At 52.6% G+C, this 16870-nt stretch overlaps 1 protein-coding gene and 1 long non-coding RNA gene across 5 annotated transcripts; one reads left to right on the top strand and one right to left on the bottom strand.

The window, feature by feature from the left end:
• Window positions 1-3720: 3720 nt before the first annotated feature.
• On the bottom strand, window positions 3721-13844 carry HPD (4-hydroxyphenylpyruvate dioxygenase). The gene is made up of 14 exons (XM_059040737.2): window positions 13787-13844; window positions 13642-13668; window positions 13044-13106; window positions 12599-12703; window positions 11927-11969; window positions 11653-11735; window positions 10368-10457; window positions 9326-9429; window positions 8854-8931; window positions 8157-8319; window positions 7628-7699; window positions 5861-5983; window positions 4142-4258; window positions 3721-4067 (listed from the first exon to the last, which is right to left on the bottom strand). The coding sequence occupies exons 1-14, from the start codon at window positions 13787-13789 to the stop codon at window positions 3957-3959; spliced, it is 1182 nt and encodes a 393-aa protein (XP_058896720.2). The 5' UTR covers window positions 13790-13844; the 3' UTR covers window positions 3721-3956.
• Window positions 3920-16795, top strand: LOC136792752 (uncharacterized). 4 transcript variants are annotated; one of them, XR_010837093.1, is made up of 6 exons: window positions 3920-4086; window positions 5713-6004; window positions 11445-11721; window positions 12143-12325; window positions 12788-12841; window positions 15091-15256. It is a non-coding gene; the product is annotated as an uncharacterized lncRNA (long non-coding RNA). The 4 variants fall into 4 exon arrangements; XR_010837095.1 differs by lacking the exon at window positions 15091-15256 and adding an exon at window positions 16722-16795 and having other exon boundaries at window positions 12143-12841; XR_010837092.1 differs by having other exon boundaries at window positions 12143-12841.
• The last annotated feature ends 75 nt before the right edge of the window (window positions 16796-16870 follow it).

Genomic DNA, 16870 nt, shown 5'->3' on the forward strand with positions numbered 1-16870 from the left:
GCTAATGGTCTACAATTAAAGGAAACAAGATCAAATATCCTATTTCTATTACTAGAAGATCTTGGAAAGGTGGTACCTCAGAAACGACTGACACTAAGGAGACATCGCTCTGGTCTGTGAGGCAGGAGGGGGCTGATAAAACAGTCACCAGTTGAGAAGAATTAAATGTATGCAGTGTTGTGGGTACTCCACAGGTTCTGTGCCCCATAGGTCTCAACTCTGCCTGATCCAGTGGTGGGGTAACTGAGGGACCCACAGAGAGTTTGTTAGAAGATGTCCACTTATCTTTGGGAAGGACAGGCTCAGAACATCAGCAAAAAGCAGTGTGACTGAAAAGCTCACTTCTTAACTAAGGAAGCGCAAATTATACCATGACACCACTTCCCCTGTCAAGTGGCAGATAAGCGGGGTTGGTGAGCGCTGGGTGAGGGCCACTCGCGCACCGTTAGTGGAGGCATTAGTTGTGCAACCTTTAGGAGGAAAAATTAGATATTAATGATCAATATTTAAAATGCACATAAACTCTTGGCCCAAATGTTCCACTGTCAGGAATTGAACCCGAGAGCCACAAGCAGGCAAGGATACTGTACAAGGATGTTCTTTGCAGCCTTACTTGCAAGCAAAGAAATGAAGGCAAGGGAGGTGCCTCTCATTGGTGGGCTGTTTTCTTGGAATTGTCCATCCAGACAGGTGGATACCACTAGAGTTGGATTTGTGGGAACAGAAAAAGTGTTGACAGGCAGGGCCAGAAAAGAGAAAGCAGGGGCAGCTGCTGGCCATTCGCTTATTCATTCAACCAATATTTATTGAGCACCTACTATGTTCCAGGTACTCCTCTAGGCACTGGGGCTACAGGAGTGGAGAAAACACACGTCCTGTCTTCAGGGTGATTGTGTCCTTGTGGGTGAGTCAGGCAAACATGAAGAATAAACACTATGATAAGGAGAAAAATAGCTATGAGAAGGGAGTGTCAGTGGAAGAGAGGTGAAATTTTAAACAGGGTGTTCAGGGAAGCCCACTTACCTGACAGGTGAACAAAACTCAAAGGAGAAAAGGGAGTCAGCCCTGTGGAGACCCGGGTCAAAGGAGATAGGGAGTTAGCCTGTGGAGACGCGGGGGAAAGGTATTCCAGGCAGAAGGAACAGTGAGTGCAAAGGTCCTGTGGCAGAAGACTGCCTGGTTTATTTGAGGACCAGCAAGGAGGCCTGTGTAGCCGCAGCCGAGTGACGGGGAAGGGTGAGTAAAGGAAATGAGCTCTGAGAGGTAGACCTGGTGGGGGAGTGGGGGAGGCAGATGCTGCAGAGCCTTGCGGGGCAGCACGGGGGCAATCCAGGGCGTCCAGCCCAAGGCTCACAAAAGAAACACACGTGCAAATCTGAGTTTCCTTCAGCTTTCCTCTCCAATCTGCTGCCGTATTTTCCACCTCCATCAATGGCGTTTCTATCCCACGCCTCCAGCCACCACTGCTGCCTCTGGTTACCGAAGCTCAAAGGCTGGAAATCCTGGGCTTCTCCTTTCCCTCAGCTACCAAGGCTGATGGTTCTCCTTCTACGGTATTCAAATCCATCCACGTCTCCCTCCGTCCCTCAGTCCCACAGGGAAAGTCCTCTCTTCACCGCTTCTGCTGTGGGGGCCAAAGCAAAGCCTCAACTCAAGACGTCTGCGCGCACAGAGCAGACGGGCTGTGCTGGAGAGGGGCAGGTGCCAGGTAGACTTGGGCGAGAGCCCCTCATCCACGCCCCTCTCCAGAAATAACAAGAGCAAACACATAGCGCTGACGCTGTGCCAGCAACAGTTTTAAACATCTTTGATATCAAACTCACCGTAGTGCAGGATTCCCTCGGCTGTCCAGTGGTTAAGACCCCGTGCTTGCACTGCAGGGAGCCCAGGATTTGATACCTGGTCGGGGAACTAAGGTCCTGCACGCCCCTCAGCCACAAACAAACAAACAAAACGAACAAAAAACAACAACCCCAAAACAGTAGTGCTAGGAGGTATTATCCCTATTTAACAGACAAGGGAAACCGAGGCACTGAGAGATCAAGTAGCTTGCCCAGGACCACACACAGCTAGCAAGCGGCTGACCAGGTAGTGGGGCTTCCTAGTCTGTGCTCAGCTAATGAGGGTCGGCTCTGCCCACGCCCCACCTGAAGAGGAACGTACCGCCCTGTGCCAGCTGGCTGTCACTGCACAGGAAGGCAAGGCCAGAAATGCCTGGTTGTCCCAGGTGGAACCAGAACCGTGAAATATCCTGACCTTCTGAAAGGTTGACTCGAATTTGTTAAAACCAGGCAGGTGAAATAAAATACATCTGTGAGTCAGATCTGGCCCGCGAGCCACCAGTTTGCAAACCCCTGTGTTACAGAATTTCCCTTCTTTGCATGAACCATGGGAAAATAGAGGGAGGGTATCTTTGACCGGCAGCACCGGTCTGGAACCTGCCGTTGTTCCTCTGGTTTCTCACTGTTGTTCTATTCATTTCTGAATTCATGATCCTAGAAGCCCTGATTTCTATAACCTGAGGGGGGTGGAAAAATTCCTCCCAATTCCTCCATTGTACCAACTCCGATTGATTTTTTTTTCTTACACTGAGATCCACCTGCTCCTAGTTCTGAGTTAACTTCTCCCCAGGGAGGGCTGTCAAGCATCAGAAGTAGGGAATTCCCTGGCCTCCCGGTGGTTAGGGCTCCGCACTCTCACTGCCCAGGGCCGGGGTTCGATCCTTGATCAGAAGTAAGATCCCACAAGCTGTGCGGTGCAGCCAAAAAAAAACCACGAAGAACAAAAAGAAAAAATCAGAAGCAGAAGGGATCCTATTTGCCCCCACATCCTCTTCTCCGGTTTTGAAGAAAATTTTCCTTCTAAGTGTTTTAGGACCAGTAGCTCCTTTCCCGACTGTGTCACTCTTTTTTGCGAGGGCCATTCACACTTGAGTATGAACTGGCCCCTCTTGGGGGGAGTGGAGCTGCATCGGGGGTGTGAGGGAGTAGGCACTGGAGTCTGCCGTGCTGTGGGTAGAGGGCAGAAGCTGAGGGGCGCAGATCCCTTTTACCAGCTCTCACACCAGGAACCATGTGCCGTGGGTGCTGAGCGAGGATGATGCCCCAAAGTCCCCGGGCTAACACTCTCCTAAGTCCAGAAGTTTGGGTTCAGGGCAGCAAAGTTGGGTACAGCTCATCCTTGGAGATCATAACGCCATCGGACAGGATGCTGCCAAGCTTTGTCCCACCTTAGGGCCTTTACCCTTGCTGTACCCTCTTCCTGGGATGCTCTTTCCCCAGATTTCCCCATGGCTGCCTCCCAAATGTTACCTCCCAGAGGGGCCTTCCCTCGGTCGACATTAGTCCTTTAGTCCCACCTTCACCTCTACACAAGCTCATCACCTGCTTTATTTTTTCTTTTTTTTGCTTTAGTTTCTTAATAGCATTTACCACTCTACAAAACGCTATTGTCTGTCTTTCCCTTTAGCGTGTAGGTCCTCTGCACCTCTTCGTTCCAGAACTCTCCGCGACCTGCGCGGAGTCCTGAGCTGAGTCCTCCTCAGCCCAGCGCTTGCCCCCGGCGCCTCCTCGGCTCCCGCAGCCTCTGCACTCCTAACGCGGATGTCTCCTACGGTGCTGCCGCCCTGAGCTCCCCCTGGCGGCCAAAGAACCTCACTGCTCCAGCCAGGCACAAACACGTGGACACCGCCTTGGACCTCAGTCCGCTTTATTCCGGAGGGCGGGAGACTGAACAGCCCAATCGAGGGGAAGAGTTAGGAGGTAGGCGGAGTCTTGTGGGGTGGGTGGGGGAGGTCCTGGAGCCGGCTGGTGGGCGGGGTCTAAAGGGAGTGGCCAGTAAGGAGGGCTCGCTGTGCAGGGCCTGTGGAGTGGGCGCGTTCCAGGACGAGGGGGCGTGGCCCCCCGTGCGCCGGCAGGCGGGCGGGGCCTCGGTGGGTCAGGCGGCACCAGAGCGGCCTACATGCCGGACCCAACCCCGTTGGTCTCCATGTCGGTGAGGTTGCCCCGCAGGTCCTGCTCCTCCTCGAAGGCCTTGAACAGTGAGTTGAAGTTGCCGGCTCCGAAACCCTGGAGCGGGAGAAAGGAGGTGAGCTGCGGGCCCAGAAAGCCAACCGCTGGGGACAGGCGGTCCTTAGTGGTACCTGGTGGTTGTAGCGCTGAATGACTTCCAGGAAGAGCGTGGGCCGGTCCTGCATGGGCTTGGTGAAAATCTGCAGGAGGTAGCCTTTCTCGTCGTAGTCCACCAGGATTTTCAGCTCCTAGGTGGGAGACAGGGGACTGGGTAAGGGGGAGGCTGGCTGGCCCCTCTAGCCTGGAATGGTGGGATATTTAGAAAGGCCATGGGGGCTCCTGCACCCCCAAAGCCAAGAAAAGACCCTTTTCTGCAGCAGTTCCAGACACCTCCACATAGATCCCCCAGCTGTCCTATTACCACCTCCCCACCTCAGCCCCTGTGTTAGCCACCCAAGGCTGGCCTGGACCACCCAAGTAGCACCCACACAGCTCTCCCTGCTTCTGCTCTTGCCTCCTTACAATCCATCTTCCCCACATTCAGGGATCTTTCAAAAATCAGATCATCTCACTCCCCTGTTTAAAACTCTCCAGTGGAAACCAGAACCCTCATATGTGGCTGGTGGAAATGTAAAATGATGCAGCCGCTGTGGAAAACAGTCTGGCAGTTCCTCAAAAAAGTAGAAGTAGAGTTACCATATGACCAACCCAGGAATTTAACTCCTAGGTATCTACCCCAGAGAATTAAAACGTATGTCCACACAGATACTTGTTACCCGGATGATCATAGCATTATTCATGATAGCCTAAATGTGGAAACAAATGTCCATCAGCTGATGAGTGGGTAAGCAAAATGTGGTCTATTCATCCAATGGAATATTATTCAGCTATAAAAAGGAACGAAGTACTGACACGTGCTACAATATGGATGAACCTTGAAAACATGATGCTGAGTGAAAGAAACCAGTCACAAAAGATTATAGGATTCCATTTATATGACATGTTCAGAAAAAGCAGCTCTATAGAGACAGAAGATCATTGGTTGCCTAGGGCTGAGGGTGAGGAGGTGGAATGGGGAGATTGTGAGGTGGGGGCTAAGAGGTTTGAGGTCTCCTTTTAGAGTGATGAAAATGTTCCAAAATTGATTTCAATGATGGCTGCATAATATAGTGAAGAGCCAAAACCCACTGAATTGTGTATTTTTAAAAATGATGTATGTTATGTGCCTTAAATATCAATAAAGCTGTCAAAAACAAAACCAGGAAAACCTCCAATGGTTTCTGGCCACAGAAGAACAAAATCCGAACTCCTAAATAGCCTACCAGAGGAATCGGCTCCTGCCTACCTCTTTGACCTGGGCCACTCCTCAAACACTTCCTTTCATTCACTCTGGCCCTCTTTCTGTTTCTCAGATACTCAGAGCTTGCTCTTACCTCAGGACCTTTGCACTTGCTGTTCCCTCTGCCAGGACTGCTCTTTCTCTAGGTCTTCACACAGCCAACTCCCTTTCATCATCTCGATTTCACTGAAATGTCACCTCCTCAGAGAGGCCTTCCCTGACTGCCTCCTATGTAGCAGCCCCAGATCACTCTCTGTCATAGCCTGTTTTAAGTTTCTGCACAGCACCAACTCTCTCTCTCTCTCTCTTTCTCTCTCTCTCTGGGTGTTTGTGTTATTTATTTGTCATCTGTCTTCTCACTAGGATGCAAGTTCCATGACGGCAGGGACCTGGTCTGCTTTCCCGGCTGCATCTCAGTGCCTGATGCAAGGTTGAGACAACATTTGTGAGGCAAGATGGAACTCAGGGCTTGTTCTCCTCGGCTGACCGAGGATCCTGTTCTAGGCCTTACCTCCAGAACATCAATATTCTCCTTCACCCGGATCTTGGCCGACTTGAGCTTCTCCCGCAGTTGTTTGTAGTATGTGGACGGAACAGCCAAAAACTCCATGCCTCTCTCTCTCAAGTGGTGAATCTGTCTCAGAGCAGGGTCAAGGTCAGTCCTTCTCTCTCCATGCTCAACACTCCCAGCCAGGGGGAAGTGCTGGGCCAGGAGGGGGCAGGGTCCCTACTCCAGCTGCTCCAAACTGCCAGGATGCAGTGTGACCTCATCCCCTTCCTCCTCTGGGCCTTGTGGGTCCCGATGGAAGAAGAGCAATCACTAACATTTATGGGACCTCACTACGTGCCTCTCTCGAGCACTTTCTATGCACTGTCTCATTATGTCGATGCAGTAATCTTTTGAGACATGTGGATGATTATTCTCCCCATTTCATAGCTGGGAAAACTGAGGCATTGAGAGATTAAGTATTGATATCTATTCTCAACATAGGAGCCAGAGGGATTTTATTATTAAAATACAAGTCAAATCACGTCACTCCTCTGCTTACCCAACGGTGGTGTCTCAGAGTCAAATTCAAAGTCCTCACCATCTGCCCCCACTCCTACCTTCTGACCGCATCTCCTACCCTTCTCTTCCTTGTTCATTCTGTTCCAGCTGTTCCTTTAACCTTCCTCTACCCTAGCTGTCCCTTCTTCCTGGGGCGCTTTCCCCAGATTTCCATTGCTTTCTCTCTGTCTTCTGCATTCTTAAATGTCTCCTTCTTAGCGCCAGGACTTTGGTGACCGCCTAATTTAAATATACAAAGTCCTGGGACTTCCCTGGTGGTCCAGTGGGTAAGACTCTGCCCTCCTAGTGCAGGGGCCTGGGTTCGATCCCTGGTCAGGGAACTAGATCCCACACGCCGCAGCTAAGAAGCCCGCGCGCCACAACGAAGATCCCGTGTGCCGCAACTAAGACCTGGCACAGCCAAAATGAATAAATTAAATACATTTTTAAAAAAAGAAAAGAAAAAGGAAAACTTGAAATTAAAAAAAAAAAAAAGTCCTTCACCCTCCCTCGCCCATGGCCCTGCTTTATTTTCTTCTAGAGCACTCACTGCCATCTAACGGAGCTATTTTACTAATTTTGTTTTGTGCCTCCATAAGGGTAGGAACTGTTGTCTTGTTGGCTAATGTATCCCAAGTACCTGAAACAGTGCCTGGCACGTAGTAGGTGCTCAATAAACATCTATTGCGTGAATGAATGAATGAATGAATGAATGAAGTTGCCGTGGACATGGTGAATTCTTGGTTGGGCCGGGACTGAATGGGACAGGCCAGGCTCTTGTCTGCTTGGTCGTACTGCCACATTGAGAACAGGTGGAACCCAGCCTCCCCAGGGGCTGGAGCCATAGACTCAGGACATTTAATTTGGATGAAAGGACCTCGTGGATCTTGTAGCTTAATATCCTCATTTTCAAGTTCAAGCCCAGAGAAGGGGTTGAATCCCCCAAAGACTCACAGTAAGTCACTGGCAGAACCAGGTCTAGAGCCCAGGCTTCGTGTTACTCTGGCGCTTGCTACTTCTGTAGCAGGGAGACCAAACCCTGTAGGGTGGGACTATGCCTGCTCATGAGTGCCACGAGCCAGTAAGGGAGCCCTGACAGCCGTCTGGGCTGACGAAGGGGACCCAGGACGGCCACTCGTCACCCCCTTCCCCGGCCTCTGACTCCGTTTTGCAGAGTTTGGCTCTGGAGCTGACTGGGAGGTGAATTAGGACCAGGAATGGGCTTCTAACCGCTGTGATGATGTCTTCGGTCTTGAGAGCGATGTGCTGGACCCCAGCGCCCCCGTTATAGTCCACGTATTCCTGTGGGAGGGAAGCAAGGAGACCATTGTCAGTGGCCCCGTCACCCACACCCCTGCCCCTGCGAGAGCCCTCAAACCTCTTCCCTGCTTTCTTTCTTTTTTTTTTTTAAATTTTTATTTATTTATTCATTTATTTTTGGCTGTGTTGGGTCTTCGTTTCTGTGCGAGGGCTTTCTCTAGCTGCGGCGAGCGGGGGCCACTCTTCACATCGCGGTGCGCGGGCCTCTCACTGTCGCGGCCTCTCTTGTTGCGGAGCACGGGCTCCAGATGCGCAGGCTCAGTAGTTGTGGCGCACGGGCCGAGTCGCCCCGTGGCATGTGGGATCTTCCCGGACCGGGGCTCGAACCCGTGTCCCCTGCATCGGCAGGCGGATTCTTAACCGCTGCGCCACCAGGAAAGCTCTTCCCTGCTTTCTTCTACCCCAGCCAAGGCCCCTGGGGACCCGAGGGGGGCCCCACCTGGATCTGGGACTTCTTCCTGCCCGGCGCTGGCTCGTTAATGGGCATTTTGATGGACTCCTCGTAATTGGCCACCACGATGGACCGCAGAGAGCTGTACTCTGTGTGCACCTGCGTGTCATCCACGGACCAGAAACGGTGGAACTGCAGGTTCTTCAGGTACCTGTGGGGGGGTGGCCGGAAAGGCACAATGGCTCTGATGTGGGCCTGGGACCCGCCCCCCGCCCCTGCTCCACCTTCCATAATGTGTTCCCTGAGCGGGCTCCAAAAAGGGTACCACCTTTCACATCACACACATCATAGCTTTGTACCTTTATTATGACAGTTTTCCTTCGGGTGCAAGTAAAGCATCTGATAACAAGATCTGTATACATGGCACCACTCCAACAGATGGAGGTGCTTTTGAGAAAGGGTACCTGCTTCTCATTTGCACACACGTGCTCTTTGGGCAGTGACAGCCTTCCTCCAAGCCTCCCCGGACTGTGACACCCCCTGTGCTGATTCCCCAAGGGTCCTCAGAGGGAGGGCCAGTGGATCCCTTTGGGCCTAAATCCTCTGGTCTCCATGGTGACCGTTTTTCGGGGAACAGATGAATCAGTGACCTCAGACTAACCTGCCCCCACCCCATGCTCTATTTCCTGACAAGACCTGGGAGTGGGCCTGTCACAGGTGGGAAGGGCTTGGGCCAGGGACTCACCATTCTGAGGCAGACACCATCTCCTGATCAGGCTGGTTCCCCACAATGTGATCAATTATCTTGAGACTGCAGTTGGGCCTGGGAGAGGGGAGCAGTTAGGGGGTGAGGAGAAGGCTACTCCCTAAATCTCTTCCTTCCCCCAGCCCCTCCATAACAGTAACTACTCATTCTTCCATAGCACTTACTATAGACACTTTATTTGCATCAACTCACGCACTGTTACTAGCTCCATTTTACAGATGAAGAGACTGAGGCTTAGAGAAATAACTTGCCGAGGTTAAATAGCTAATAAGTGACAGAGCTGGGATTTGAACCAAGGCAGTTGGGTTCCAGCCCCTAGGCTCTTGGCCTCTATGCTGCCTCTTCAAGCCATCCTGGGGGATGCTCAGGGGCTCCCCAGCAGGGACCAAGATGCTCTGTCCCCTCTGCATGGAAGAGAGGGCACCCCACCTTTGCCCCAAGGGGCACTCACAGCTTGGAAAGTAGGGGGTCGACGAATGCTGGGGCCTCGAATCCAGGCAGGAACCAGCCGGTGTAGTTCATCTTCTCCACCAGGGTGTGTGTAGTATCCCCATACTGTGGGTGGCGAACAGCCTGAGGTCCCATCCCTGCTGAGACCAGGCTGCATTTCATGGTGCCAACACAGCCCTGGGTTCCAACCCAGACCTGGCCCTAACTCCAAGTGTGATTTTGGGCAAGTCACTTCCCCTTTCCAAAATGAATTGCAGTCTGAGATTTGGGAATTTGACAGTCTGTCTGCCCCACAGGACCAGAAGCTCTGCGGAGGCGGGGATGCCGTTTTGCTCATGATGCTCTCCTGGCACATAGTAGGTGCTCAATTAAAATGTGTTGCCTGAATGAAGAATGATGAGGACGTTGGATCTAATTATATGGAAGGGCCTTTTCAATCATTCTAACAATCTTTACGTTGTATGAAATCTTGAGGAGGAAGGACCTATGATTGTATCAGGTGCTAAACAGACTTGGTAATCTTTGCTGCGTGTCTGTGATATGCCAAGCGCTGTTGTTCTAAGTGCTATACACGAATCATCTCATTTGATCCTTTAAATGACCGTGGAGGAGTTATAGCTGAAGAAACAGGCACAGAACGGTTAATTAGCGTGTGGCAGATCACACAGGTGGACCACGCAGGTGGTAACTTGCTCACTTAAACGGAGTCGCAGAGAGGTGAAGTGATTTGCCCAAAGTCACACAGCTCGAGTGGGGCGGGGCTTCCCTCCCACCTCCCTCCCCAGACCCACCCATCTCCTTCCTTGCATCCCCATGCTATCAGCCCCCACTGGGGAGGAAGGGAAGCCCAGAGGCGTGACTGGTAGCCCTCCTCAGCCTCTGCACACCAGCCAAGAATACAGGAGATCAGGGTCCAGGGACAATGTCTGCACTTCGAGGCACAAGTGTGGGATGGTATAATGGAGTCGGGGGCTGGGGAGGGGGGTCCTGGCATCTCAGTGGGTGCTGGCAGCAGGAGAGGTGGGGCACCGAGGTTAACTCACCGTCTGCAGCACAGCAAACTTCACCTTCCCAAACTTATCTTGCTCTACCCAGGGTTCCCGCACGATCTTGGCGCCTCGTTCCCGGGCTTTCTGCAGAGGAGATGGGGTGGGGAGGTGGTCAGCGCTGGACCCTCAGTGCCGGACCCTTTGGCTGCCCCTGCTGGATCCCCTCTGCGTGGTCCTGCCGCAGCCTCCTCCATTTTTTCCAGGCCCAGGCAGGGACTCCAGCGAAGTTTACCTGTTGCCCTTGACACCCATGGCTCATGCCCATTTGGCAGATAGGGAAACTGAGGTCCAGGCCCAGAGCCGGGGCTATTGAAGACAAACCAGGTGCGGGTGGGGGTCTGTCCTGCCTGTCCTGTGCTAACCCACTCTGTGGCCCTTCCCCCTCTCTAGTCCTCAGTTTCTTCGTCTGTAAAAAGGGTGGTTGGATAAGACAAATACAAGCTGACATTTTATTGAGCACCTACTCTGTGTCACACCCTCTGCCAGGTGCTTTACATGCATGAATCATGTATTTGATATTTAGCAAAACCTTATTACTGCATGTCTATGCTTATCACATGTCAGGCACTGTTGTAAGTACTAGCCTCTTTCATCTGCACAGCAACATTACATGAAAGGCACTATTAGTGTCTCTATTTTATAGATGAGGACATTGAGGCACAGAGAATTTAAGTCACTTACCTGAAGTCACACAGCTAATAAGATTGAGACCCAGCAGTCTGCCTATGGAATCTACACTCTGAGCGTCTAAACTGCTTCTTTTTTTTTTTTTTTTTTTTTGTGGTACGCGGGCCTCTCCCATTGCGGAGCACAGGCTCCGGACGCGCAGGCTCAGCGGCCGTGGCTCACGGGCCCAGCCGCTCCACGGCACGTGGGATCTTCCCCGACCGGGGCACGAACCCGCGTCCCCTGCATCGGCAGGCGGACTCTCAACCACTGCGCCACCAGGGAAGCCCTAAACTGCATCTTGAATACAGCGTTTGGTACAGTCATGCTCAAGAAATGATAATTGTGATCTTGTTTCCTCTTTGTAACAACTCAGTGAGGTAGGTGGTTATCCCCATTTTACAGATGCAGAAACTGAGGCTCAGACAGAGGTTGCGTGGCTGCTAAGGGGCAGAGTGTCACTGGAAGTCAGGCGTGTGTCAGCCAACACCTGGGCGCATCACTCCAGCGCGGCAGTGTCCTCCGGCCCTGACTGACGGGGGTCCCTGCCGCGGACGGAGAGCAGGCCGAGCCTCGCTGCTTCGCCTCCACGCCAGCCCAGGTGCGGCCTCACCTGCACAATGTGGTCACAGTCCTCCACCTCGAAGGCGATGTCCTTCACTCCGTCGCCATGTTTCACCAGGTGATCGCCCATCTCTGTGGCCGGCAGGGGAGGTGGGTGGCGCAGGAGTCACGGCCCCTCCCCTGCACTCTCCGCCTTCCGGACTTCATCTCCTTCTAGGCTGAGGCCCCTCCCGGAGCCCTGGTCCACCCCTGTGTCCCTAACCCCCACCCACAATACCACGTCTCCACTCCCTGGCACCCCGAACCCTCTGGGCCCCCCTCACCTTTGTTCCAGGGGTTGAGGGCAGAGGAGAAGATGAACACGATCTAAGACGTAGAGGAGAAGGGAGGCGTGGCTGGTGGCTCAGGCGAGCTTCTGGAGGTGCACCCCCGGCCCCCGGCCCTGCCCACCAGTGAGATACCCCTGGTGGGACATTAGGACAAGACCCCTCTTCCCAGCCAGGCAGGACTGTTGACCCTGGGTTCCTGTCCTTTCTCAGCCTTAGCTTCCCCTCTGGTCCTGAGGGATGGGGGCTTCTCCCGCGCCAGACCCTCCTGGGGCCTTGGGGGGAGCTGCCGGTCAAGCCTTCCGGTGGGGAGAGCCCCACGGATCCATGGACCAGGGCACTGCTCAGATTTCCAGTCTGACGTCTGAGGCCTTTGCCAACTTTTCCTGAACATCGGTGAGACCAGCGTCGGGCCAGGCCGAGAAGTAGACCAAACCAAGAAGGTCCCTGTTGCATGTCGTACAAAGGTGCCGGTGGAGGGCCCAGGGGGGCTGACTCAGTGCACGCTCCGCTAACCCCACCGGGCAGCCTGGAAGAGCACCGGGCCGCCTGGAGGAAGGGCTTCCTGGCCTCCTGCACCCAGAGGTGCCAGAGCTGTCAGGGAGCTCAGAGAGCAGCAGGGAGAGAGATGGCGCTCCTGGGTGGGTGGGGTCCTGGGTGGAGCCTCACCTTTCCTTGCTTGATCACGTGGCTGACCATCTCGCGGGAACCCGTCTCCAGGCCCTTGTAGGCTAGGGGTTCAAAGCCCATCTTGCTGCAGTAGTACGACGCAGCCTGAGTCACAGAGTTGCAGACGGGCCCATGAGGGTCGAGGGGCCGGCCCCCTGTCCCCCCAGCCTATCTGCCCCGTTGCCCCAGGTGCCGAGATCCTCCTGGGAAGAAAGCCGGCTCCCTGGCCCACGCTGATCTCGGGTACGTTTCCCGCTGGGGTCCGCAGCCCTTATTGTGCAATTAGGATCCAAAGAGTGACTATCCGTCCTGGGACGCTCCCAACACTGGCCCTGATCCTCCCCTCCCAGGGCCCAATCACAGACCCAGCTGGAGGCCTGCCCTTGTCCTGGAGGCCCCCTTGCCTGCCCTCTGTCCACTCCCAGCACCTTGCCCAGTTTTTTACCTGCTTCGCGTTGCCAACCCAGAAGGTCACGGAGTGAAAGTGGAGAAATTGGCCTCTCTCAGGCTGCAGGAGAGAAGGGGCAAGGCTGAGTCCCTAGAAGTGGGTCTAGAAAAGTGCAAGTGGAGAGGTGTCCCCTAGCCACCTCCCTTGTCCCACCCTCAATCCCAGAACTGAGGAGAAGCCAACCCGCCCCACCCTGCTGCCCTGAAGCCTTCCAGGCCTCGAAAGAGGTTTCTTATGTAGAAATTGAGCTCCTGTGGGCTCAGGATTGGTGAGCCCCCCTCTCCCCCAGGAGGCCTACCCAAGTTTCACAGGGGGAAACAGCCTTATGCTACAGCAACACAGATTTAAGTTAGACCTTCGAAAGAACTTCCAGACAGGATTAAGAGATTGGCAGGAATTTAAGGAGAGGCAAAAGTTTTTCTTAGGAGGGCAAGGTTGAGTCCAGCTCAGTCTAGACGTGGCGGGGGAGGGCAGAGATGAACTTGAGTGTTCATCCAGAACGTCACATAACCGTTGTAGCTATTATTCCTCTTCTGCTCTTTGCTAACATCCCAGTCTCCCGGGGCCCTGACCCCACATTTCCCCTCCTGCTTACCTTCTCTCCTTTGTTGCTGTAAGTCGTCTAAGGAGAAAGAAAAGGACAGTAAGACATGGAAACTTGGACACAAGGTGCTTCTGGAAATCTCACTCCAGATCCATGCCGTTGGCAAAGGCTGCCATGGCTCCAGGCAGGCTCTTACCATGACTGATCTTGGTCACACTTCCTGCTGGGAAGACTGGGATGAGAGGCCAGCAGAGTGCTGGACAGAAATATTGAACACCCAGCAAGTCCCGCCCCTGGCCTCCTGGCCTTCCTGGGGGTGGGAGCTGATCCTGGAAGCTCCTAGGCCTGGAAGCCTCTGATCCAGCCACGGCTTCATAGGACAGGGTGATGCTGTCAGGCCTAGGGAGGGGGAGTGACTCGCCCAAGGCCACCAGCCACTTGGGGGCAGAGCCTGGGCCAGAAGCCAAGGGCACATTCTTTCCAGGACCCTGGGCTGGGACTGCGATCTTTGCCCTCCAGAATCCAAAGCTGAGAAGCCAAGGCCAGCTTGGGTGCAGAGGTGGCTCCGGAATTCTTATTCAGGGAGAATTTGAGGGGGATTAGGGACTGGTCTTGAAGCCAGCCACTTGTTTGCATAGCAAGTGTACGGTTTGTATTTAGGTAAAAAGGTGGTATTCAATAGTGGTTAGAGGCATGGGTATGGGGGTTTGAATCCTGGAGGTCTACATACTATGTGACTGGGGAAAGTTACCAAACTCCTCTAAGCCTCAGTCTCCCATCTGTAAAATGGGAACAATAGTAGTGTGGCAGGGCATTAAATGAGATAAACGTTAAGTTTTTGGAATAGAGTCTGGCACACAGTAAGATCTCTGTTAATGCTGGTTATGATTAGTTATGTTTCTTTGGGGCTGTGGGGGGTGATGACGGAGAACAGGGGAGCCTTGGCATAGCCACAGCCTGGGTGTTGGGAAAGAGGTTGTGACCCTACCCCTGGCCCAGAGTGATGGGAAGGGGGGGCTTACAGCCCTGGGAGGAGGAAGGCCTGGGTTCCTCCCCAGCATCCCCCATACCCGAATCCTCAAGGCTCACTTTCCTGGAAGATGGAGTGGTGACTGCTGGCCAGCTGTGGCATTTAGCTGTGGGTTCCAGGACAGCCCCCTGCCTCTAGCTCCACGTCAGTCCCAGAAACTCTGTTGCTGAGACATCTTCCTGGGGAACTGACTTCAACTGTCCTCATTGCCTGGAAACTCTTCCCAGACCCTAATGCTGGCATCTCAGCCAGGCCTGAACCAAGCCCTCCCTGCCTTCTTGCATTTTCACTCCCTAAATGTCCTGCATTAGCCGTTTCTGTTGTTGTTGTCTTTTGAGAGTAATATTTATTTTGTCCTAATTATAAATAACTCATAGGTTTTCTTTCCAGTTTATTTAAACCCAAAACAAAAGCAGTTTATGGGACTTCCCTGGCAGTCCATTGGTTAAGACTTGGCACTTCCACCGCAGAGGCCGTGGGTTCGATCCCTGGTCGGGGAACTAGATGCCACATGCATGCCACCACTGAGTCCATATACTGCAGCTAAGAAGCCCACACGCCACAACTAAAGATCTGAGGTGCTGCAACTAAAGATCCTGCGTGCCGCACCTGAGACCTGGCACAGCCAAAATAAATAAATAAATATTGAAAAAAGTATTACACTGTGTGTATATGTACACACCACATTTTCTTCATCCATTCAGCCATTGACGGGCACTTAGGTTGCTTCTATATCTTGGATATTGTAAATAATGCTGCAGTGAACATGGGGGTGCAGATATCTTTTCGAGTTAGTATTTTTGTTTTCTTTGATATATACCCAGAAGGAGAGTTGCTGGATCATAGTTCTACTTTTAATTTTTTGAGGAATCTCCATATTGTTTTCCATAGTGGCTGCACCAATCTACATTCCCACCAGCAGTGCACAAGGGTTTCCTTTTCTCCACATCCTTGCTAATGCTTATGTCTTGTCTTTTTGATGATAGCCATTCTAACAGGTGTGAGGTGATAGCTTACTGTGGTCTTGATTTGCATTTTCCTGACGATTACTGATGTTCTGCATCTTTTCATGTACCTGTTTGCCATCTGTACGTATGTCTTCTTTGGAAGAATGTCTAGATCTTCTGCCCATTTTTCAATCCGATTATTTGTTTTTTTGCTAGTGAGTTATGAGTTCTTTATATTAAATATATTTTAGATGTTATCCCCTTATCAAATATATGATTTGAAAATATTTCTTCTCACTCAGCAGGTTGCCTTTTCATTTTGTTGATGGTTTCCTTTGCTGCGCAGAAACTTTTTTTTTTTTTTTTTTTTTTTTTTTTTTGTGGTACGCGGGCCTCTCACTGTTGTGGCCTCTCCCGTTGCGGAGCACAGGCTCCGGACGCGCAGGCTCAGCGGCCATGGCTCACGGGCTCAGCCGCTCCACGGCATGTGGGATCTTCCCGGACCGGGGCACGAACCCGTGTCCCCTGCATTGGCAGGCGGATTCTCAACCACTGCGCCACCAGGGAAGCCCCAGAAACTTTTTAGTTTGATGCTAGTCCCACTTGTTTATTTTTGCTTTTGCTTTTGGTGTGAGAAGCCTTTTTTTTTTTTTTTAATACAGAAAAACAGATAATCTTGGCAAGTTATGACCTCTAGGAGCATTCAATCCAACATTCTCATTTCTCAGATGAGAAAAACTGACAAACAGCAAGAAGGTGCCTGACATTACTCCCCTCTTTTCTTCCTCCCCTTCCTCCCTCCCTGCCTCCCGTGTCTTTCCCTCCCAACCAGGGAGTAGAGAGGGGCTTGTAGCAGGGAGGAGCCCCCCCTCCCCACCCTCCTTAGCAAAACCTGCTAGGTCCCCTGGGCCACTCACAAGTTTCTACCTCCTCCAGGAAGCCCTCTCAGAACTCCCCAGCCCCAGGTCAGAGGTTCAGCTGCTTAGTTGCCATGGGTCAGCTTTAGTCAGCAACCCCTGCGGTGGGGCCCAGGACAATAAGAGAACTTTCCTTAGCCACCCAGTTAGTTAGCAACGGCAGAGGAAAACGAATGGGAATCAGGCTAACGAACTCACTCCAGAGCCCGTACTTTTCATCTCTGTCTTGCCTTCTAGACAAATGGGAGATATTGATCCCCCAGCTAGACAGATGGGGAAACCAAGGCTCGGAGAGGGAACATACGTCCCTGGGGTTGTGGAGCTGGTAAGAACAGAGATCCAAGCTCTGGCCTATTTGCTTCTGAAGCTGGCTCCCCTTGCACCGG

Source organism: Kogia breviceps, chromosome 15 (genome assembly GCF_026419965.1).
Source record: "Kogia breviceps isolate mKogBre1 chromosome 15, mKogBre1 haplotype 1, whole genome shotgun sequence".
In the NCBI taxonomy this organism is placed as follows: domain Eukaryota; kingdom Metazoa; phylum Chordata; class Mammalia; order Artiodactyla; family Physeteridae; genus Kogia; species Kogia breviceps.